Source organism: Equus quagga, chromosome 17 (assembly GCF_021613505.1).
Source record: "Equus quagga isolate Etosha38 chromosome 17, UCLA_HA_Equagga_1.0, whole genome shotgun sequence".
NCBI lineage: Eukaryota > Metazoa > Chordata > Mammalia > Perissodactyla > Equidae > Equus > Equus quagga.
The window spans coordinates 6,302,471-6,326,282 of NC_060283.1; the positions used below are offsets into that span (position 1 = coordinate 6,302,471).

Consider the following 23,812-nt stretch of genomic DNA (forward strand, 5'->3'; position numbering starts at 1 on the left):
AATTTAAAAAGCCACATGTGGCTAGTGGCTACTGTCCTGGACAGCACAGCCTTAAATATCTAACAGCTTACGATCTTAAGGCATAACTGAATGTCAAATGGATGTTTTAAGGAACTGTTTTCTAAATTACACAGGCTAAGTAACAATAGTTCATCATTTACTGGCCTTCTCTACTGTGCTACCCAAGTAGAAGCCAGGTACAGGTCTGCCTCCGTGGGTCCCTGAGCTAGGACTACAGCCGTTCTCTGGTTTGTAACAAGGTAAAAAGGGAACACAGGGCCAGCAGGCTTTCTAACCAGACGATTGCCTGTGGACAGCAGTAAGAGGGAAACGCTCGAGTTGGTGCCTGGGCACACATCTTGGTTCTCTACAGCCCTCAGAAGCCATGCTGGCTATTCCTCCAAATAGGCCTAGAGAAGGGAGGGTTCCGCCAGGGCTTGCCAATCTAGAGCCAAACCGCCTCGCTCAACTGCAGCCCAATGGGCCTCTGAAAGACGTTCTAACACCAACTTCAAACTCTGTCTTTTCTCAACGGCCCTTAATAGCGCTCCAAACTGAGGCTGGAAAAAGAGCAACTCCGTCAATCACCCCATGACTACCCCGGACTCCCGGAGTACTCCCAGAACGTGACGCCACTGATGCCAGCCAAGCCGACTCCAAGTTTCAGAGGACCGACCGAGCCTTCAAGTCCAGGCCAAAACAGAACAAGCCTCCAGGGGTGAGGCAGTGAGAAGACAAAGGCCAAACATCTTCCGCCTTGCACCTCCCTCATGCACACTGAGGCACGCACTAACAGTAACAGCGGCAGCTTATTGGCTCAGCTACGAAATTGGAAAACCAGTTTAAAAAGAAATCACATAACCACTAACGTGGCCAAAAGATCTGTAAATCAATACATGTGAAACAGACTCTGTGAAAGTCATTCTCCTTCTGACTTAAGGAATCTGAGCTCCCACAGGGACGATAGATACTATTACCCCGATAGAGAGGAGATTCTCTTACAACACTCACAATGTGAAATTCAAATGTTTCTTAAGGTACAAATATGCTTTTAAGACTTTTTTTTTTAAAGATTTTATTTTTTCCTTTTTCTCCCCAAAGCCCCCCAGTACATAGTTGTATATTCTTCGTTGTGGTTCCTTCTAGTTGTGGCATGTGGGACGCTGCCTCAGCGTGGTTTGATGAGCAGTGCCATGTCCGCGCCCAGGATTCGAACCAACGAAACTCTGGGCCGCCTGCAGCGGAGTGAGAGAACTTAACCACTCGGCCACGGGGCCAGCCCCTTTAAGACTTTTAATGCTAGGGACAGAACAGAAGTTTCACCAGGTCTCTCTTATTTGATTAATTACATTTACTTTATATCTATCATTTAAGAAGTACTCTCTCCTGTGGGTCTACGGTCCTATTTTATATTTATTTCACCCACATCTTAGAATGGATAGTAAGTAAAAGTATTCCCAGTCAATGGATGAAAAACTAAGGTGTGGGAGAGTTCGCCCTAGCAGGCAATAAGAACACAGAGAAACAGATCCTGGCCTGTCTAGTGCTTTTGTGGTTAGAGGGGCAACTGTCCCCAAGTGTTTTCATGAAAGCGACACTTCTACTGCAGGTGTGTCATGCCAACCTAGCCATGGCCACCTCCTTTGGCTCCAACACTTCAGTCCAATAAGGCTTAACTTCAGTACCCATTTTTTTTTAAATGTGATTGATATCACTGAGTTCCTTCCCTAAGCTCACATACAGACAAGGATATGCAAATGTGCGTTGTACTCAAAGACAAATGTGACATAGTTTGTGAGTGATACAGCAGAGCACATGTTGTCTCCTAATAATTAGTTTTGTGCCACTGCGGAAATGTTGCACTCCTACGAAATTTAATAATTTTTCTGCCTCTCCTACTTAAGCAACTCAGAAAGAGAAAAGAACATGAAGGAAAACTTCACATACAAAGACCGAAGACAAGGGAGCAATAATGAGACTATAAAACCCTTCCTTTAACATCAAGCAACGTGCCACCTGGTACCTACAATGGCACCACACCACTATCCAATCCATGGACCGTAGAAGAGGAAGCCACGGAGCATGGAGGAAAAACAATGCCAACTTCTAAAGCTGTGAGTTTCATAAAGGAACTATAATAGACCTACCTGCTTGTAACAGACTCTTAAAAGCCAACCATCTTTGACAGTGATTACCTCTGGGGAGTAAGAAAAGAGATAAGACTGGGGCTTTTTTCCTTTACAATGTTCACCCCTCTGTACTGATTGAATTTCTAATCATGGATATGTATTAATCTTTCTATTTTTAAAAAATGCTGGTAAAAATGGCAATGACTAGAACAATTTAGTTATCTTAAAGCCAATTATAGGTATGCTCTTCATCTATAAAAAGTTAAAAAGGGGCCCGCCCCATGGCCGAGTGGTTAAGTTCTCGTGCTCCGCTTCAGTGGCCCAGGGTTTTGCAGGTTCAGATCCTGGATGCAGGCATGGCACCACTCATCAGGCCATGCTGAGGTGGCGTCCCACATGCCACAACTAGAAGAATCCACTGATACAATAAACAACTATGTACTGGGGGGCTTTGGGGAGGAGAAAAAAACGATTGGCAACAGATGTTAGCTCAGGTGCCAATCTTCAAAAAAAAAAAAGTTAAAAAAAAATACTACAGGGTCACCCAGTGGCGCAGTGGTTAAGTGTCCACGTTCTGCTTTGGTGGCCTGGGGTTCACTGGTTCGGATCCCTCGTGCGGACATGGCACTGCTTGTCAAGCCATGCTGTGGTAGGCATCCCACGTATAAAGTAGAGGAAGATGGGCACGGATGTTAGCTCAGGGCCAGTCTTCCTCAGCAAAAAGAGGAGGATTGGCAGCAAATGTTAGCGCATGGCTAATCTTCCTCAAAAAAAAAATACTACGGATTCTGAGGGAATTTAGTAGATATTAAATAAGAGCAGAGTACATACCTGAGAATATGTATATTTAAATATCTAATAAAGGGAAAGGATTTTTTTTTCAAAAGCAATTATATTTCTATCGGAATCAAGAAAAGGAGTGTGACTTTCCTATCACGCAACTTTCAATTCTCTGCACTAGGTAGAAGATCACATTTTCACAAGACTGAATCCCACGACATTTTAAGTATCTCTAACCTTAGATTCAAAATAAGGTTTACATTTCTTAAGTACATATATGTCATATGTTTGTGTCTCATTTGAGTTACACAAGACAAAATGTTAATTCTAGACTATGTACAGAGTGCTGTATACAGAGTGCACGTTGCCAATATAGTCTAAACATGAACAACACCAAGGAGACCTCAAATCAACCGGATGACTCTAATAATTGGAAGGGCCAATAGCGGGCCATTTTCTCCCCACAGGGTGTTATTTTCCATCCTGCAGATAAAACAGCATGCTCCAAAGAACACAAGTGTTCCACAAGGAGCTGGGAGGTACAAGGTTGATGGCTGAAAAACAAAGTCAGAGCAGGACAGCTGACAATCTCAAGGACTGGTCAGTAGACACGACATAACTGCATGCTCCCTGCGGATGAAAACAACCAGCCAGCCTAAGCCTCTCATGCCAAGTAAGCATAATTCCTGATTTGATCAGGATGCCTGGCTGTTTCTTGGGCTAACAATTTATTATGTGGACTTTTCAGTGACCAATAGGGGCAGACCAAAAATCAACAGCAATCAGTGATTTTAATTTATTCCCCTCTGTTACCCAGTGGCTTCTTGCCAGTAGGCTCATGCCTTTTCAATCTAACAAGCTAGAGAGGGCAGCTGTCCAAATGTCAACAGTCCAACGCAGTGATGGATGTGCAGGAAGGACAGGCAAGCACGCTTTACTAACACTGGCCCATGCAGGAAGGGACACAGAGCTTTATGTCTGAAAGTGGGAGACTGGAGTCCTTCAGCTATAGCTGGGCCTAGATAGAAAGAGAAAGAGAGGCCTGCTTAGGACCAAGAGAGCAACGCCATCACATACTCGGCTCCTACTCGAGTCTGGTGTTGTGCTAGGGTGCTGGCCAAACCAAACCAAACTAACGTGGCTCCTGATTACCCTAAAGAAAGGAGAGAGAGAAAGAAAGTCTAAGTCAGTGAAGTGAATGCCGAAACACAAAAGACATGGAGAGCAGAGAGGGCCTACTGGAAAACAATCAAGCACTATCTAAAAAAGTTCCAGATGTATACTCTGTGAACAGCAATTCCACCTCTACATATAAAGACGTCCTAAAGAAACTTGCAAGGAGCACCAGGAGTCCCAGACAAAAATATTTACTGTTCATGCTCACAACCAGGAAACAAGCCAAAGCTCATGAAAAGGAGAATTATGATATATTCATATGATGAAATTCTATCCATTAGTGAAAATATTGCAACTAGAGCTACCATACAACATTGATTATTCTCACAAACTTAATGTTGAGTTAAAAAAAACAGACTAAAATAGGTCACAGAATACATACAGTATGATAGCATTTATATAAACTTCAAAAAATCCCAAACTAAAAAATATTGTTTAGAGATGCACATATGTAGTAAAGCTATTTTTAAAAGATAAGAGAAATGATAAACAGACAATTCAGAATAGTGTTTACCTTTGTAAGGGGAAGAAAGGGATGTGGTCAGGAAGGAGCATCCTGAAGGCTGTGACATAACTGGTAACGCTCTATTTCTCAAGCTAAGTCAAGTATACAAATCTACTTCTCGTGGCACTTTTAATATCCTATCTAGGAGATATATATACATAAAACTTTCTATGCACGAAATAATTCAAAGCGAAGAGAGGAAAAAAGAAAAATAGAGTTGAAGGTGGAACCAGACAATGCTCCCTAACCCCGATTTACAGATCCTTCTGCCCAAGGCTGGGCTAACAGAGGAAGGAGTGAGCCCAAGACTCCAAGCCAACAGAATCAATTCAGTTTAGAGGTGACAAAAAGATCACCTCCGGGCACTTCTCTGGGCTTACTGGGTAAAACCAGCTCCACAGCGTCTATTCAAAGGGTGAACTGTAAGAAACTGCACAGCGTCCCCTAAGAGTTGGAGGAAGACTGTCTTACCAATACAGAAACAGGAAATATGCCAAACTCAGGCATATTTTACCAATGGAAGGAAAGTCCCCAGATGGTTCCAACAGACAGAGGAATGGACTGAATTTTGAAACAAGGCAGTAATTTTATGGAGCCCTGCAGGAAAGAGAGAATGAGAAATATTCCTGAAGCCACACTGAATAGGACTTTTACAAGAGCGTGGAGACCAGGACAGAACGCGTGTCATTTGAAGTACGAATGAACATGTGTATGGAAGACTAACTAGCAGCCCCAAGGGTTACTATCCGGGCTTTACCTGGCAGAAGGTGACAACCGAGTTTGGCACATGCCGAGTGTATTGGGAAACAATATCAAGAGCGATCTATACCACATCTATGTAACATATGTACAGCCCACGGGCGCCGGCGAGGCAGGGAAAGTCTGTGACTCACGCGGGGAAACTGACCGTCAGGAAGGCCGGATTCGGTCAGATCAACGGAGAAGGCCCAGGGCTGGGAGCCCAGGAGGCCCCGATCGGGGAGGGGAAGAGGGTGGTCCCGGCCGGAGGCAGAAGGTGGGGCTGCAGGAGAGGGCGGGGTCCCCGCAGGAGGAGTCCTGGGAGGCCAGGCAGGAGTCAGGCGGCTGGGGCGAGGGGGACCTAAAGTGGGGGGCGCCCCCTTGGACGATGGGACCGGGAGGAATTCGGGAACACGGGGGCCTACCACCGACCCGGCCCGGCAGCCCCGAGGGCCCGGTCCCCTGCCGCCCCCCCGCTCACCTGGGCACGCAGCTGGACGAGCTCCGGTCCACCTCCCAGGTGGCGTACAGGTTCATCTGCACGGGGGCGGGGGTGCGGCCTGGCCCCGGGCCGCCGGGAGGCGCGGAGCCCGAGGCCACCGCGACGGCCATGGAGGTGGAGGTGGACGAGGACGAGGAGGAGGCGGCCGCCGCCGAGGTGGACGAGGACGACGAGGTGGCCTGGGCCAGCTTGGGGGGCGTCGGCTGCTGCGGCGCCGGCTGCTGCGACGGCGGCGGCTGCTGCGGGGACTGGGCGACCCCGGAGCCCCGCTGGCCGCTGCCGCCCCCGGCGCCTCCGGGACCACCGCCCGCCCCTCCGCGTTCCGCCATGGCCCGGCCGGGGTGGGGGAGCGGGGCTGCGGGGATCGCCGCGACGCCGAGCAGACGCCCAGCCTTCTCCCGCGGCGGCGGCGGGGGCTCGGCTCGTCTCCTCAGCCCGCCCGCCCGAGCGCGCGAGCGAGCGAGCGAGAGGCTGCACGCACGCGCGGGGCCTGCCGGCGCGCGGTCCTCGCGCTCGCCCGCCGCTGCCTGTTGCGGCTCGCGCCGCCGAGACACTGGGTGGGCGTGTCCGGGGAGGGGGCGGGGAGCCCCGGCTCGCGCCCGCCCCACCCAGCCCCGAGGGGCGGGGCCCCGGCTCGCGCTCGCGCCCCGGCCGCCTGTGGGCGCGCGCCCGCCGCTCCTCGGGGAGGGGTCCGCCGCCGGCGCGCGCTCGGCCGGACTCTTCCCAAGTCCGCGCGCGGGCGGCAGCCAGCTGGCTCTGTCCTCCCCTCTCCCATCGTTCTCTCGCCGGCGGCGGCAGCCGGGCCAGCGGAAATCCCGCTTTTCCGGGGCGCGGCCCCGGCCGGGAGGGAGCGCGGCGGGAGCGCGCCTCGGCCCCCTCGGGTTTGCGGAGCCCAGGCAGAACCCGCAGCGGGCCCAAGCGAGCTTCCCGACCGCCCCCTGGCCCCCGCTGTGCGCCCGGGGTTTCTTCGCCACGATCAGCAACCGAGGTGATGAGCCAGCAGCCACAGCCAGGGCGCCCCCGGGCCGTGAAGTTCCCGCCCCTGCTTCTCTCCAGTGTGGGCAGAGACTCAGGGACCTAGAGTCCAAAATGCCCTTGCACGGGGGGAATTATAAAACTAAGCCCTGGCCCATCTGGAACCCACCTTTCTCCTTTTCTGTCCCTATCGCCCCCTTCCTCTAAAGAACCATTACAGAGTCCCACGTCCCCTGTCCTGGCCCTCAATTTCTTCCACTTGGAATGTTTTTTCTGCTTCATCACTTACTAAATTCCTAAAATTCTGTTCCTTCCAAGGCCTAGCTCAACTGCCACATTCCCTCCTCCAGAAACCATCTTGGAGCTTTCGCACATCGCCATCCCAGTTGGTGCACTTACACCAACACCGGTGGTACAACAGCAGTTTGTGACTTCTCTCCCCAGCACTCCCAAAATGCCTATTGGACCCAGCGGTTCAGTGCAGTCTAGCCTGCCAGGAAGACTTCTTGGGATGGGGAACCAGAACCTGGAGAGCAAGCCCCCTACACACACACCAAAACCTGGAGACTGGTTGGTTGAACCACCCAGGAGCTCACACGGACTCAAGACCATCTCGATTTTGAGCCGTGTTCTCTCCCAGGTAAGGACTTGGACTCTTTTGGTCTATTAGGAAGGCCTGACCTGGCCTACTTCCCAAGCCCACTGTACTTCCTCAGCACAGCCAGGGCGCTAAGCTGGCTATTTTTACTCCCCAAGGACAACGGTAGTAAGGTCAAAGCAGACCTTGAGGCACTTCCCAGAGCCTTCCTAGGAAGGCGGCAGTGGTACAACACACAGTTTCAGCCTGGCTGGCTTCATACCAGTCTCAACAGCAACATGGGATGCAGGTGCATGCCCTGGTCACTAGGGCAGCCCTGAAGTTGTAGAAAAAGGCTGTTTTAGCCCTTTTGCAGGAGGAGACTAAAAGGAAAGGAAGGAAGATCAGGAGTGTTACATATTCATCTCTTTCCTTGGGAAACAGCTTTATTTACAAAACAGGTCTAAAATAAGAACATGAAATGAGAAGCCTTTGCGAATTGTGGCAGAGTCGGCTCTTGGGGACCCATGTGTGAAGCCCAGGTGTCCAGGCAAAGGGCCTAATGGAGGAGGGCTGGGTGTGTGAGGGGACCTAAAATTTGAACTCCTTGTATTTCTTGCTGCCTCCACGGCTGTCCTGGGGCTGAGCTTTCCGTTTCTTTTGCTGTAAGAGAGAGAGAAAAACAGGTTAAACAACTCACTGATCCCCAAAACAAGAGTGGGCAGCCTGACAGCCACAGAGGTCTGTGGAAGAAGTGCTGAAACTAGATTTTCAGACTTGGCAAAGCTCCTTCCCTTCCCTGTGCCTCAGTTTCATCATCCTTTAAGAGGGCAGCTCACCGGAGAGTTTCTAAGGTTTCCAGCCCCAAGGAAGCTCAGGGCAGCAGGCACTGAGTCCTCCTCCCTGACTCTTAACCACTAGAGGACACCACTCCACTGAAAAAGGAGTCCTTGGTCCCTGGCTCTCACCCTACGGGTTCCCGTGTAAGCTCCTACCTTCTGTTTGGCAGCATGCTCAGCCACCATGTCACTGAAGTCTTCCTTCTCCACTTGCGCCTGCTGCTCGCGCACATGCTCTTCGTACTTCTGGGTCATGGCCATGGGATCCAGCTCCAACTCTTCAGGTGCCAGGGCCACTTCGACACCTTGCAGCTCGGGGGCTGGGCCCTTCCGGCTCATAACCTGGCAAAGGGATCAGAGCCTTATCATCTCTAAAGAGAGGCTCAGAAGACCTACCATGTGCCCCCTTTCCCAGCCCCCAAAAGCAGTGTCCTCCAAGTGCTTACCGTGGACATGTCATAGATGTGGGTCGATCCCATCATGGCTCCCCCGACAGTGGCTGTTCTCTTCTCTGGCAACACAGTGAACAGCTGAGGGGTCTCGCTTCTGCAAAGGACAAGGAGGTCAAGCCCAAAAACAAAGACCGAAAGGGTCTCCGGAGGGGAAGCAAAAGGAGCATGGGCAGCACCTCCACTCAGCTCCCTGGCGAGATTCTGAGACACTTAGGGGAAAAACAATGCTCAAGAAACTTCCGCAGGTCAGGGAAACCCCTAGAAAGAACTGAGTTGGGGGGAGGGGTTGCTGATTCCAGGGAATATAGCCTGGAAGGAGTACAGACAGTGAGTTAAGGGGGTCCCCTGAATCAAGTTTAGGGGATCAGAGACCAAGAGTCCCACATGCAAGGAAGGGCTAAGAGTCAGAGGCTGAAAGTTTCCGGAAGAACTTTGGTACGGAGAAGCTAGCAGGAGAGAAAAAAGCCCAAAGCCATGCCTGGAGTTCTAACACACAGAACTCAAACTCCTAGCCCTTCCTTGCAATGGTGCGGGAGCCATCCACAGCCAGTCTCACCACCCACTTCAAGCACTCCACTGGAAACACAAGAACAAATCCACCAATATCAACCCAGACCAGGGCTTCATCTCCACCTCTCCCCCTGGAAGAAGTGACAGTTTATTCTCACACAGCAGCCAAGGCAAACGCCTTAAAGGAGAATTCAGATCCGGCCCCTCCTTTGCTCAAAACCCACTGAGGCTTTCGATCATCATTTAAATAAAACCCAAACTCCTTACCAAGACCTAAAGGCTTCAAAATCTGGTCATTTACCTAATCCCTGCTCACTATACTCAGCCACAGTATCCTTCTTTTTCTTCCTTGAATACGCAAAACTTGAGACTCCTGCTTCCAGACAAGGAGCAGGAGGGCCTAGATTTACTCTCCCACCTGAAAGAACCAAAAAATGGGCAAAATATATCAGACAGTAGTTTTCAAGTCACTAGACATGAGGCAACGAAGGACAGTGATTCCCGAGAGACAGGCAGCAAATGGAGTCCTTCAACTGCCCAGCCTACTGCACTGAGAGAGCTCGCAGGCCACTGAGCGAGGGGGTGGAGGGGAACCACGTAGAGCCCAGAGGACTCCATGAGTTGAAGGGAGAGGCTGAAAGTGCAGGGAGACCAAGGCGGCTGGAGATCCCAGGACAGAGTGCTGGAGAGGTGAAGGCAGCACAGAGACTCAGGAACTCAAGAGACCTACGGAGGGTCACCCTCGAGTACTCAGGTGAGTACCGCACGTGAGGAGGAAAGCACCAAGCTCAGAGAAAGGACCACCCGAAAAGATTAGTGGTAACAGTGCCTGCCGCTCACTCAGGACTGGAAATAGTGCCAGTCCCACCAGCCAGACTGAAAACCCTCCTGGGCACTGGCTAGGGCATACAGAGGGTCTTGGGTCTCAGCAGCAGAGAGGACTGCGCGCTGCTTCAGAGCTGCCTAAGGAACCTGAAAAGCAAGACCTCAAAGAATCAAACTGTTTCCAAGTTCCTTAACTGTATCCCTGAGCAAAGCTGAAGATTCACAGGAACACAGACGTGTCCAGGACCCAACAAGGGACATTTCAGCAAGTCTGGCATCCAATCCAAAATTACCAGGCATGCAAAGAAGCAGGAAAATACAACCCTTAATGAGGAAAATAATGAATCAATTTAAATCAACCCAGAACTGGCACAGATGTTAGCATTAGCAGGCAAGTACATTAAAATGCTACTGTCACTGCATTCCATATGTTCAGAAAGTTAAATAAGAGACACAGAAGATATAAAAAGACCCAAATCACACTGCTAGAGATGAAAACTACACTGGATGAGATTAATGTCAGATCAGAAATTGCAGAAAAAATATTAGCAAACTTGAAGACATAGGAATAGAAATTTTCTAAAATGAAATACAGAGAATAGTGATTTTAAAAATGAACAGAGCATCAGTGAGCAGTAGTACAATTTCAAGAGATCTAATATGTGTATAATAGGAGTTCCCAAAGGAGAGAGAAAGAGAAGGGAACAGAAAAAATATGTGGAGAAATAATGGTGAAAAATTTTCCAAAATTAATAAAAACTATAAATGCAAAATTCAAGATGCCTAACAAGCCCCAAACAAAGAAATAGGAAAAAAACCTACACCAATACACTGCACTACATATAATCAAATTGTTCCAAACAGCAATAAAGAGAAAATCTTAAAAGCAGCCAGAGAAAAATGACACATTATGTATGAACAAAGGAAGGAAGACAGAAGATTTCTCATCAGAAATAATGCAACAAAGACGACACTGGAGCAACATCTTTAAAGTAATGAAAGAAAAAACCACTGTCAACCTAGAATCCTGTATGTGGCAAAAATCTTTCAAAAAGCAATCACAAACGAAGACCTTTTTAGACTGCGAAAGCTAAAAGAATTCATGACCAGCAGACCCACAACAAGAAATGCGGAAGGAAGCTTTTCAAGCAGAAGGAAAATGATACCAGATGGAAACCTGGATATTCACAAAGAAACAAAAGAACACTGGAAAGGGTAATTACCTGGGTTAATATCTGATTCTTATTATTTAAATCCCTCTATAAGATAATTGACCATTTAAACAAATAACCATAGTGTAGGGTTTAGAACATATATAAAAGTAAAATGTATGACGATACCGCACAAGTTGGGAGGAGAGAAGAGAACTACACGCCTGTAAGGTTTTTAATACTATCCCAAACTGGTATAATGTCACTTGAAGGGAGACTGTGACAAAGATGGACATCATAAACACTAAAATAACAAAGCAAAGCCTTACAGGTAATAAGTGAACAAAGGAGATAAAATGGAATCATAAAAAATATTTAATCCAAAAGATAGGAAAATACGAAAAAGGGAACAAAGAACAGAATGGACAAAGAGAAGATCATCTCGTGAAAAGGGGGTCAATTCATCAAGAAGACTTACCAATCCTACAGGTTTACATACCTAACAAGGGAGCTTCAAAATGCACAACTATGCAAGCCCCCGCCGGCCTCAGGGCCCGTGCACTGCTTGCACTTAAAGTTCCTTCTGCCCCGATCATCCTGTGGCTGGCTCGTTCCTGACATTCAGCTCTCAGCTCAAACACCTCCTCCTAGGTGAGGCCTTCCCAAAGGCCTCCTTGCCACGCAAACCCCTCTACACCCCATTACCCACTTGCCTTTGCTTCACTGTCTTATCCACATCTGAAATTACCTTGTTCTCTGAGGAAATGTTTGCCTCGCCTGTCTTCTTCACTGCTTAGAGCAGTGCCTGGCCCACGGCTGGTGCTCAGTAATTGTTAAAAGGGGCAGGCAGATGACAAAAGTCAGCCAGCCAACCTAGAGGCTAAAGGGAAGAGAAAGGCCTTCCCTCTCAGCCCTGCCTGGTTCCCTCACCCGTCCATCGCCTCCTCAATCTTCTTCTTCCTCAGCTCAATGAGTTCAGGGGTCTCCATTCCAGCTGGCACTGACGAGAACCCTCCAGGAGTGATGAGGCCACTGTGAAGAGAGGAACAAGCTCTGGGGTAAAGAGAAGGCCCCCAAAGACAAACAGACCACTTCAGAGAGGCCGACTCTGCTTCCCCCACCTGTCTGCAGGGGTAATAAAGCCTGTCTCATCTGGTTTGTCTTCATCACTTTCCTCCTCTTCCTCTTCTTCGGAAGACTCTTCATCAGATGGCTCCAGCTCCCCCCAAGGGGTCCGATCAATCTCTTCTTCCTCCGTCTTGGTCTGAAAGAGATCACTCATTCATTCAACAAACGTTTACTAAGCATCTACTGAAGCTATTGTAAGCTGAAGGGATGTAAGCGTAAACAGACAAACAATAATCTCTGCCCACAGAGAGCTCAGATTCTAGTGGGGAGCTTGGATCACATCTCAGGAAAATGCATGCTCTTTTTCAGACTTCGAAACTTCACAACACCCAGCTCCCTGATAATGACGCTATAAACCAACCATCTTAAGCTTCATGACCTTAACTAAGACCAAGCTTGCCAGCCACGCCCATACCTGAAATTCGGCAGCATTGGTTCCAAACACATCCCCATAGAGTGGTTTCCCGGTCTCATCTACTGGGGGTTTGCCCCAGCCACCAGCATGGTACCCAAAGGAACAGCTCTGCAAGAGAGGGAATGCCAGGTCAGTTCCACAGGTGAGCTCCAACACAAACAGCGGAGTCCTGGAGAAAAGTCACGCTCCCAAGTACAAAACTAACACCTGGGCACTCTGGACAGATTTCAGAGAGGAATTAAACGTTATGAAGCATTACAAGGCAAAAGTAGTAAGCAACAAAAATCTGGAGGCAATGGGATGGGGAGGTGGGAGGCAGAAAGTATGCTAATAACCTCAGCCTTCGAGGTAGACGTCTGTGCCATCTGCAACTGAACTGTGTGTTTTGAAGAACATGACCCCAATTGCTTACTGATTTTTCCTAACTCTGGAAAGCTTTTAGAATCTGTTTCTCCTAACGGACAGAAATTTTTATCTGAAATTTAACAATCACTTCTTTTTCACTTTAATGACTTTGTTGTCTGTTAACTTTTTAAAATTTAACGCTTTTTTATTTTAAGATTTTATTTTTCCTTTTTCTCCCAAAGCCCCTCCCCTCATACACAGTTGCATATTTTTGGATGTGGGTCCTTCTAGTTGTGACACGTGGGATGCCACCCCAGCATGGCTTGACAAACGGTGCCATGTCCGTGCCCAGGATTTGAACTGGCGAAACCCTGGGCCACAGAAGCAGAGCGCGCGAATTTAACCACTCGGCCACAGGGCCGGCCCCTAAATTTAATGTTTTTTAATCTAAAAATTAGTTTGATGCCATTCCTGAGATAAAATTATTTCTATCTGTCCACTCATATATATCGGAGAACTACCTGGAAACACATTCACCAAATGTTAAATTTGGTTATTTCTAAGTGGTGAAACTGTGGGTGATTTATTTTCATCTTTGTATTTGTCAATTCTGATGGATTGTTTTATGATGAGCATGTCAGGTTTTTTTTAAAACAAAAACCATTACTTTTTCTAAAAAAAAAAAAAGACACACATGAGATGAGAGAAAGGGAAATGAGAGAAACGAGACAAGCGAGAGAAGGGGGAAAAAATCAAATCATCCTCTAGTTAAAAGGCAGAGGCAGCTAAGAATGAAAAAGACGGTGCTCACCTCGGGGATGGGCGAGTTCAGCCCGGGGATTTTCAGGTTGGGGTACGACGGGGGTGGCCCATATCGCTGCATGGCAATCAGCCACGGGGGAGGGACCTTGTGGGCATTCTGCAGGAAAATGAGAAGATAGCATCCGCCCAACCCTCTCCCTTTGTCTCCCTCTGCTTCCCCAGTCAGGTAGCCGGCACTCACTGGTCCTACTGGCATCCCCAAGGAAATCCTTAGCTCATCAGACAGATCTCCTGGCTTCTTCTCCTTCAGTCGTGTCTCAAACTCCTTCCCCTGAGGAAAAAGCAGAGCCCGCTGCGTTGTGGATGCCAGACACACGCTGGGAGCTCAATGGGGAGAGGACAGGAGAACAAAGACAGAAGTCCCCGTCCACATCAGATAGAAAATCCCGCTGAGGCTGCCTACTTCCCACTGAGAGTCTCCTCACTTCTCTCCCTGGCTAAGCAGGGAAAGGAACAAAGGCCAGGAAGGAGGGGGACAGCAAGATTCCCGGTGCTGTCATTAACCCCTGTGAGGACACAGCCAAATTCAGGACCTGCTTCTGCTCTGTAAAACGAGGGCGTCTGACAGGGTGATCTCCGAGGTCCTTTCACCTCAAAACTCCACGATATCATGGTGATTGATATTTCAAGGATCCGAAAAAAAATAACTTTTCTCCCACCTCCAATATTAACTGTTTCCTAAAAGCATCTGCCACCTGGCCCCCTGTCCCTAAACTGCCCACCATAAATAATCATCACTTCGAAGACATGGTCTGCATCTCTCCTCCAGGAAACCGCCTCATTTTAAGATCCAAATTCCATCCCGTCCATGGGAATTAATGGACACTCTGAGGCTGAGGGGACTGGCTGCTGTGCCAGCTTTGGAAGCCCTGCCAACCACGAGTCACGCAGCCACGACCCAAAGCCCAGCAGGGCCTCCCAGGCCCCTCCCGGACCTCGTAGTACAGGTCCCCGTGGATGGTCAGCTTTGGCTTGGTCTGCCACTTGAAGAAGGCGTCGTGCAGCTTCTGGTAGTCAATGTCGATCTTCCCCATCTTGGGCCGAACCTTTTCTCGCATTTTTGATTTCATGGTCTTCTGTTCTTCCTGGAGAGGGGAAGAAGACACACCAGAAAAGGCAGTCACCAAATGTGACTCTGAATACATCTGGCTCCCCATTCCCAAAAGAGATTAAATGAAACCTCGTTTATCTCATTCCGAAAGTCACCCAAATCCTTCCTGCTCAAACCCCTCAAAGTTACATAATCCACGTTGAACAAAACAGGTGTATCATCCTCAGCTATGCGCATCAAAAAATATTTTTTAAGCCATCTGATCAAGAGACTGCTCTCATTAGTTGCCTCTGGAGAGAACTGGGTGACAGGAGTCTAACTGGGAGGCAGAGTTCTCACCATGTACTTCTGTCCCTCCTGAATTTTTGCAGTACGCGCGAGTGTTACCTACTCAAAGTATTTAACTGAAAATTCTAAATTTAAGAAGTTACACAACCACCATGAAGCTCTAGCCACAAAGTGCACCAGGCTCATTTTGGGGGCAGAGAACTACACACACAGCCAAAAGCATCCTGCAGGGAAAGGAGTCACCGTGTGCAGATCAAAGAGAGCTGGGAAAGTGCAGGCAGAGGGGAGGAGGAGACAAGGGGAAAACGGAGCCACTCCGAACCAGAAGTCTCGGCCTCTGTGGGGCAGGAGCACTAGCTCTGATCATAGAGTGAGGGCTGCCTTTCTTGTGTTGATGTCCTTCCCACCCCGTGTCACATGCACTGCTGACTAGTTCCAAACTGCAGAATGGATAATAAGACAGTTAACGAGTGGGTGGGTTCTGGGAACCGGATCCCGATTCGGAAGCAGGCTGCTATTAAGGACGTGGATCCCCCAGGGCAGAAGTGAGCCCCAGCCAGGCCCTCACCTTCTCCTGCAGGGCCTCCCGCATCTCCTGGATGCCTGTGCGTTTGATGAAGTCTGGCAGCTCGAAGGGGGGCTTCTCAATGCCTCGTTTGCCCTGCAGGTACTTGCGCTTAAAACACCAGTGGCGTGGCACAGGCACCGAATTCCGAGTGGCCTTGAGGTGAACCAAGAGCTTGGGGTCCTGTGCTGTCACATCGTGCATCTCCACAACATCAGGCCGAGCTACGAGCTGGAAAACACAGCAACACACCTCTAGAAAGCCCCAACCACTCAGGTCTAAAGCTTTACCCTTCTCCTCCTCAAAGGACCCTAAGTCACCCAGGCCTCCTTCAAAGCTCTCCCCCACAAAGCAAAACCCCACTGCGGTGTTCGAGGAGCTCCTCGTGGGGTCTCCCAGGCTCCAGGGCCTGCTGGAGCATCTCAGGTCTCACCTGCTTGAGTTCAGCCACAGTGAAGCGATTCATTCGGCGCAGCTTCTTCTTGGACAGCTTGGGGGCTTCTGGCTTCTTTTCCTAGAACAGAACAATCATCTCTTTCGAGCAGGACTCTTAGGTGTGAATCAGCCTGCCAAGCTCACCCCAAAACTTCAGCCACCAAAGGGACTCTCTCCTGCAAGAGTTCACCACGGTCCCTCATTGGATGCATCTCAGCCACCTGTCCCCAGAGTCCGTGTCTCCCCGACAGGAGGGGGTGGGCCTCACTTGTTCATCATCACTGCTGTCATCATCACTGTCCTTGTGCTCCTCTTCAAAGCCCTTCTTCTTGGGGGCTGCAGAGTTCTCCAGTTTGTCGAGTTTCTCTGGCTCCTTCTCTTTCTCCTTCTTCACGTCATCGGTGAGCTGAGGAGGCAGACAACGTGGAGACCCCCACACTGGGCCCCTCCCTAGCTCCTGAACCCGGCACAGGAAAGATGCCCCTCTTACCTCGCTCCTTCCCCGTTCCTGCCCCTTCCCTGCTCAGCTCTGCCCCTTCAGAGCATGCTGCTCCTTGTACCTTGAAAGCCTCAAAAATCCTCTTGAAGAAAATGAAGTTGGGCTCATAAATTTCAGGTTCTTCAGTCACATATTCAATTTCAACATCAGCCGCTGGGGAGTCAGAGCCACGGGGTCGGGCTGACTCTTTCTCTCGGTCCCCAGAGCTCTCAGATGATGCTCCCCGCACCCGCTGGGGCTTTTTCTTCTTCTTCCGGTTCCGACGCTTCCGGTTTTTCTGTCAAAACAAGGCAAACCAACTAGCTTAGAGCATCCAAGCACCATGCCCGCCCCCAACCCCTAATCTCTTCACCCAATTTCCCCAAGTGGCTGAGAAAACAGGCCTTGAAGTCAGATTCCGAAGTTCTGCCCCTCTCAAGCTGTGTGCCTCTGGGTTAACTACTGCACCTCTCAGAACCTTAGCTCTTTCAGCTGTAAAATGCAGGCATGCATAGTACTCAGAACTCTAAGGGATTTACTGGCAATTGAATGAAAGATATCTACAAGATGCTTAGGACAGGAAGTGGCACAAAACAGCTGCTACTAGTTCTGGAACACTAAGAATGGGAGTTATTTTAGAGCCCAAACCCCATCTCCTGCAATTCCTTCCAGACCCAGCTCCATCCCATACCTCTTTTTTGGATACGGACACTGTGTCCTCCTCAGTCTCTGATGCTGACTGGCCCAGGGAGGAGCGAGCATCTGTTTCCATTTCTTCTTCCTCTGTAAGGGAAGAAGGTAGCCATCAGTCTCCTCCCGCCACTCAGTGCCCTACCACTCGCTCACAGTAACTCCCGTTTAGCAAGAGCCGGTTTCTCTCTGAAACCCTCCTCGGGAAGGGAGGAGGAACGCAGACCCGGCCTCAGCCTCTCCAGGTTCTGTCCCTGCAGCCCTCGGGACACGAGGATACACTCACCCTGCTGAGAGTTCATCTCTTCCTGGCGGCTCTCCTTCAGCTGCAGGATCTTTTCCAAAGCCTGGGGGATCTTGGGGCCCACAGAGGGGTCGTCCATCTGCCAGAGACAACAGAGGCAGAGGGGGTGCGCTCAGTGCCCTCTTTCCTCCAACTCCTACCTCTTGTACTAGAAAGGCTGCAGGCCAGATGACATAAACAGCAGACAGCAGACAACACCAACTGGACTCATTGATCCCTCAGCAGGCCTCAGAGGGAACCCCAGAACCATGCCCCAGAAATGTCTCCAGGCCCTACTTCCTGCCCTACCTAATTATGTGGGAACTAAGTATGGCTGCCCCACTCTCCCCAGAAGCCCTCCCATCTTCTCTCAGAATCCTTCTCTAATAGATTTCTCTTCGCTGGATTTTCTAAAAGTCCAGAAATAGTCCCCTTCTAAACCACACCCTCCAGTCCCTAGGAAGAAATCACCAGTCTCACCTCTCTGTTCTCATCTCCAGGGGGCGGTGGGGGACCACGAGGGCGGGGAACCGGGGCTCCCATGGGCAAAACAGTTGGGGTGGGGCCCACCGGGGCAGCAACTGAGAGGAGAAAGAAATCCAATGTCAGAAGAGACAAAAGATTCATTCTAAAAAGTATCTTCCTGGGGCCGGCCCCATGGCCGAGTGGTTAAGTTCACACGCTCCACTTCAGCAGCCCAGGGTTTTGCCGGTTCGGATCCTGGACACGGACATGGCACTGCTCACCAGGTCATGTTGAGGCAGCGTGCCATATAGCACACCCAGAGGCACTCACAACTGGAATATACAACTGTGTACTGGGGGGTGCTTTGCGGAGAAGAAAAAAAAAAGGATTGGTAACAGATGTTAGTGCAGGTGCCAATCTTTAAAAAAAAATCTTTTTTAAATAAATAAAAATTTTAAAAAATAAGAAGTATCTTCCTTGCTAAAAGTCAGGGTGACGGTTACCCTTCGGGGGAGGGGTGGCTAGAAGGGAGCCTGGGAGGTCTCTTGGGGTGCTGGCAATGTTTTTCTTCTTGGTCAGGGTGCTGGTTGTATGGATGTGTTCACTTTATGAAACTTCATTGAACTGCAAACTTACGATACATGTATTTTTTCTGTGATGTATACTTAAATACCAAAACTTTTAATCACCTTCCTTGCCTTTCCCTTCCATTTTCAGGGTCTTACCTCGAGGACCCAGGGGAGTGCGAACACCAATCTGGCCCAAGTCTTGTGGGGGCCGAGGGACTGGGGTGCCCATCTTGGCAATCTCCTGCTGCTGCCGCTCCTGCTCCAACAACACAGCTGCCTACACGAGGGAAGTGGGAGTGGAGACAAGGCTTGGAAATCCGTTTGGCAGGCAGCCCCTGGCCAATGCATTCTTTCAACCCGGTAACAGGCCCAAGAAGAATCAGGTACCACTCGAGTTCTGATGTCTCTGACACCCCCACACTTCCAGGCTACTGATCCAAATGGAGGAGCCCTCTTAATCACAAAGGAAAACCCCCAGAAGTAACACCAAGAAAAACCCTGGGAAACTGCTAGTTTCTAGCAGAGAATTTAATATTTAGCCAAACACTGCCTTTTATTTTTTAACAAGAGTTTTCTTCCCCAAGAGATAAAGTTATTTCTAAGGAACAATGAATTCTTTTCTGATATGTACCCCTCAAGATCTAGCACCACCTGAGCAAAGACAGTACTTCATAAACATTTCCATGCCTGCTGCTGCTAATGCTTATTTTCTAATACTCCTGAGTACCCACTGGGTAACAACCCATACAATGCACCTCTGGGCCTGCATGTCTTATGGATCATTCCCTATCTTATATCTATCACACTTAGTCTAAATCTGATTCAAATGATTAAATTAGCCCCGAGTCCTCTCCAAGATAACTAAAATGGTAACATGTAAGACTAGTAGGGGTCAGCAAACTTTTTTCTGTAATGGGCCAGACAATAAATATTTTAGGCTTCAGGAGCTATTGCACCAACTCTGTTGTATATTTTGGTTTTGTTTTCATTTTTTAACAATCCTTTAAAAACATAAAAAACATGGGGCTGGCCCAGTGGCACAGTGGTTAAGTTTGCACGTTCCGCTTTGGCGGCCCAGGGTTCGCCAGTTCGGATCCTGGATGTGGACATGGCACCACCTGGCGGGCCATGCTGTGGCAGGCGTCCCACATATAAAGTAGAGGAAGATGGGCACGGATGTTAGCTTAGGGCCAGTCTTCCTCAGCAAAAAGAGGAGGATTGACAGCAGATGTTAGCTCAGGGCTAATCTTCCTCAAAAAAATAAATAAAAATAAAAACATAAAAACCATTCTTAGCTCACAGGACATAAAAAACAAGCCACAGTCCATAGTTTACCAACCCCTGGGCTACAGGAAAGAGAGAATTATTTAGGAGATACTGGAACTTAGTTGAGAATGAGGTAACCTCCACAGAAAACTTGAATGGTGCACCTTGTTTTGGACACCAAGCACTAGAAGTGACAGTCAACAGACTGGACCGTGGGGTCAAAAGGTTAGGATGAGGGGCATTACCCGCTTCTGCTGCTCCAAGAGCTCGTGTTCCTTCAGTGAATGATCCCCCTGCTTAAAAAAGAAAACAAGCTCATACCAGCACCAATACCCCTCAGGGCAGTCTGCCACAACTCTGCTTTCTGGGGTCCTCTTCCAGCCTAGGGCCTAAGATCCAGTCTTTGGTCCAGACCTTGCCAGAAGGTTTGGCTCCACAATCCAGCTCTCTCTGAGGCTCTACTCCCCCTTCAGGACCCTGATGAGACCCAGGCACAGACTGCCACCTAGCCTACCTGCTTGGCACGCTCCTCTTGCTGCATCAGCAAGGCTGCCTGCTGCTGCGCCAGCTTTAGCCGCTCCTCCTCTGACAGTGCCACAGGCTCACCCACCCGGAGTGGAGGCGGGGGCCCCAAGTTTGGTGGGCGGGGTCCAACTGCCATAGGAAAGCCAAGGCCAAGGCCTGGTGGAGGTGGTGGGGGTGGTGGAGGAGGTTGCAGAGGAGGGAGTCCCATAGGTGGTGGTGGCATGGGAATCCCAGAGAGCTGTGGAAAAAAATAGGACCATAAACTACGAAGTATTTATCTACTGCAGACATTTGCTAGGGATCTACTATGAGCCAGGTGCTGGACTTCAAAGTCAAATGACACACAGTTCTTGCACTCAAAAAAAGAATACTCTATAACCATATCAAGAAAAGAGGATGTTAACTTTAGGACACCAACCAATGAAAGCTCTCTCTCCAGAAAAACATGAACGCAGACTTTGCATACAATTTCAGGAGATTCACGGACACCTCTAAAAACCATCTACAGACTCCTCATCCCCCACACAGAAGTCAAGGGACCCCAGGTCAGAGCCACTGCTCTAGAGAAAAAGAGTCAAATCCTGGATCAGAAAGGACATGGAAGTGGAGAGGACTTAAACAGGAGCCAATGTGCCCCAATGACTCAGTAAATGTAGAAAGTATGAAATCAAAGCAGGGCGTGAGGGGCCGGCCCCGTGGCCGAGTGGTTAAGTTCGTGCGCTCTGCTGCAGGCGGCGCAGTGTTGCCTCGGTTCAAATCCTGGGCACGGACATGGCACCGTTCATCGAGCCACACTGAGGTGGCGTCCCACGTGCCACAACTAGAAGGACCCACAACTAAGAATATACAACTATGTACCGAGGGGCTTTGGGGAGAAAAAGGAAAAAAATAAAAAATACTAAAAAATCTAAAAAAATAAAAATAAAAAATCAGGGTGTGAGCTCTAAGGTCTCACTGAATACATGGGAACTGTGCCCTGGAAGGGCAAAGAAGATGGTGATTACTTCCAGCTGGCAAAGAATCAAGTCAGTCTTCCAAATATTAAACTGAATCTTAAGTGACAGAATTTGGAGGAGCAAACATTGGGAAAGGGGCAAGATCAGGACCATGGGGGAACTGAAGAGCTCCCATTCTGTCATCGTAGTACGCCCCTGCCCAACCTGCTAGTTGCATCCCCAGTACGCTGCATGTGAGAGAAGGGGCTACCCTGAGCAGAAGAGATCTTATAACATGGAACCACCTCCTTACCTGTGCTGACATGGGAGGAGGGGCAGCTTTGTCCCCATCTTCACCTCTCAGAACGGGCCGATTCAGCACGATGCCAGTCTGCAAAAGAGAAAGGACTCTAGGTCAGTCCAAGAGGAGCTGTTCCATTAAACGCCCTTCATTCCCATCCATTCAACAAAATTTACCCAGTGCCTGTCTGCCACAGCTCGGGTTAGGCACCGGAGAGGACCAATACGCATAGAAGCGATTACAACAGAATAAGTAAAAGCAAAAACCGGCAAAAAGAGCAAGCCCCCACTTGCTATGCTGAGGTACATAAAGAACGAAGACCGCGTCGCGAGGGGTCATGAAGGCCTCCTCCAGAAGTTCGATCTATCCTGATGTCCCGCTGCCAACACTTACCTGGCGGGTGTAGGTCTGGAGCCGCTCCACCAGCTCCTCGCGACTCCCTGCTGGGCAAAGGACAGGATCAATGGGGTAGGGCAGGCCGTGCAGAACAAGCGGCCCTGGTCAGGCCCCAGCGGCCCGCCTCCGCCCCCCACCCCCGGGTCTCCGGGGTAACCGGCTCCGCTTCCCCGCAGGCCTACGCTGCCTGCTCTTGACCTCCCGTGCTTCTCACCCTGGATCGGAGCTCCGATCTCTGCCAATTTGGCCTGAAGCTCCTGGGCAGCCCAGGCGCCATAGTGCCCAGGAGGCGGCGGCGGCGGCAGCTGCAACTCTCCTTTGGGAGGCTCAGGATGCTCGGTCGCCATCTTAGTCGCAGGAAGGCGCGCGACCAACCCGGAAGCTCGGGCCAGTCGCAGGGCCAGCTTCCCGGAACTTCCGGCAGCGCCGTACGCCACGTCCGCTCGGGGGTTGGAAGGCCGTTCGGCTGGAGGCCCACCCCCGGCCTTCTGCGGCAATCCCTAGGCGGCCTGGTCGCGCAGCCTTCTGGGAGTTGTAGTATGCAGGTCACGGCCTCTGTTGGTCCAATTCCCGGAGGACCGTGCGCGGCCAGAGGCCGGGGAACACTGGGGGCGGGAGCCGGGGCGGGGCTACGGGGAAAGCTGGTCCCGCCCGGAGGGCGTGCTTTCTGCGTCTGATGGAGCGCAGGCTGCTAGCCTTCCGGCCCGACTGCCTGCTTGGGCGTGAGAGGTCCGCACGCTTACGTTCCCAGGGAGTCGCCAGGGACTCATTCCCTCGGCGGCCGCGCGTTGCGGGCGCCAGGCGGGAGGTTGCAGCCGATGCCTGTGATAAAACAGTGTCTGATTGTCTGCCCGCCCACCCCCGGCCCGGGCAAGGATGAATGGGCTGAAAGGGGATCGGAGCCGGGAAAGGAGCGGACCCGCCCGGGCTGAGCTCCAGCCGCCAACCTGGGGGGAGGACCACACTAAAGCCCCTTTTTCCACCTTCCAGGCTGGCTCAAATGTCGTCTCCGCTCAGCCTTCTCCCGCTTTCCTTTCCTTCCTAGGAGTTCCCATAACACGTTCAAACCTCCACCATATGCTTTGAAGTCTTGCCCCTCCTCCTCACCTCCATCCCCAAGAACGTGAGGAAGGACCTGGTCTTTTACTGTCTCGCAGCACCTGGCCTTCAAGAGGCGCTCAATAGAAGACTATTAGGGAAAAAAAGCAAGTGGAACAGTCTTTCCGGTGACAGAATTTGCGTCTTCTTTAGTCTTGGAAATAAACTCAGGACCTTTTCTTTTCTCATCCCCACCAGCCTACAGGCGGAGTCAACACTGCCTTGCGCCTCTTTGCCCCCACCAGTGGCCTGTGCCCCTGAGGGAGGGATGGGCAGGTGCCCTTGCCTGCCTAGCTTCCACCTCCCCCTGCCCTGCCCTGTCAATTCAGTTTCTCTCTCCACCTCTGCCACTAGCTCTGAGGTCCCTCTCCCATTCTAGCTCTGCCCTCTCACTGCCGGCCAGGCTCACTGCCTGTGTGAGTGTGTATGTGCGTGTTGGGTAAGAAAGCCAGGAAACTCAAGTGAAATGGTCTCTTTTTCCTCACACACCCACACCCTTCAGACCTGCTCTCTAGCATGCTCCATTTCACTGACTACCCCCAAGAGAGAAGTAGCTGGGAGCAGGGGGGGAAATGGGGTGCCAGATACAGAGAAGGTG

The 23,812-nt window shown here is 50.2% G+C and overlaps 2 protein-coding genes across 5 annotated transcripts in view; both read right to left on the reverse strand.

The window, feature by feature from the left end:
* Positions 1 to 6,929, reverse strand: part of PACS1 (phosphofurin acidic cluster sorting protein 1) — a 128,691-nt gene extending 121,762 nt beyond the window's left edge. Inside the window, exon 1 of one of the 3 annotated variants that reach the window (XM_046643723.1) lies at positions 5,810 to 6,929. In XM_046643723.1, coding sequence (XP_046499679.1) covers positions 5,810 to 6,159 — 350 coding nt within the window. In that variant the 5' untranslated portion in view covers positions 6,160 to 6,929. The remainder of the gene's footprint in view (positions 1 to 5,809) is intronic. The other 2 variants (XM_046643724.1, XM_046643725.1) reach the window with 2 other exon arrangements.
* Positions 6,930 to 7,802: 873 nt separating this feature from the next.
* SF3B2 (splicing factor 3b subunit 2) lies at positions 7,803 to 22,497 on the reverse strand. 2 transcript variants are annotated; one of them, XM_046644222.1, is made up of 22 exons: positions 22,331 to 22,497; positions 22,114 to 22,160; positions 21,733 to 21,810; positions 20,474 to 20,722; positions 20,205 to 20,255; positions 18,850 to 18,970; positions 18,140 to 18,240; positions 17,663 to 17,759; positions 17,378 to 17,469; positions 16,769 to 16,984; positions 16,477 to 16,614; positions 16,207 to 16,287; positions 15,777 to 16,004; positions 14,805 to 14,954; positions 14,051 to 14,140; positions 13,859 to 13,966; positions 12,703 to 12,810; positions 12,281 to 12,423; positions 12,090 to 12,191; positions 8,668 to 8,767; positions 8,378 to 8,563; positions 7,803 to 8,045 (listed from the first exon to the last, which is right to left on the reverse strand). In XM_046644222.1, exons 1-22 carry the CDS (start codon positions 22,461 to 22,463, stop codon positions 7,974 to 7,976), a joined length of 2,691 nt encoding a protein of 896 aa, XP_046500178.1. In that variant the 5' UTR covers positions 22,464 to 22,497; the 3' UTR covers positions 7,803 to 7,973. The 2 variants fall into 2 exon arrangements, with proteins under 2 accessions (XP_046500178.1, XP_046500177.1); XM_046644221.1 differs by having other exon boundaries at positions 22,114 to 22,163.
* Positions 22,498 to 23,812: the final 1,315 nt, after the last annotated feature.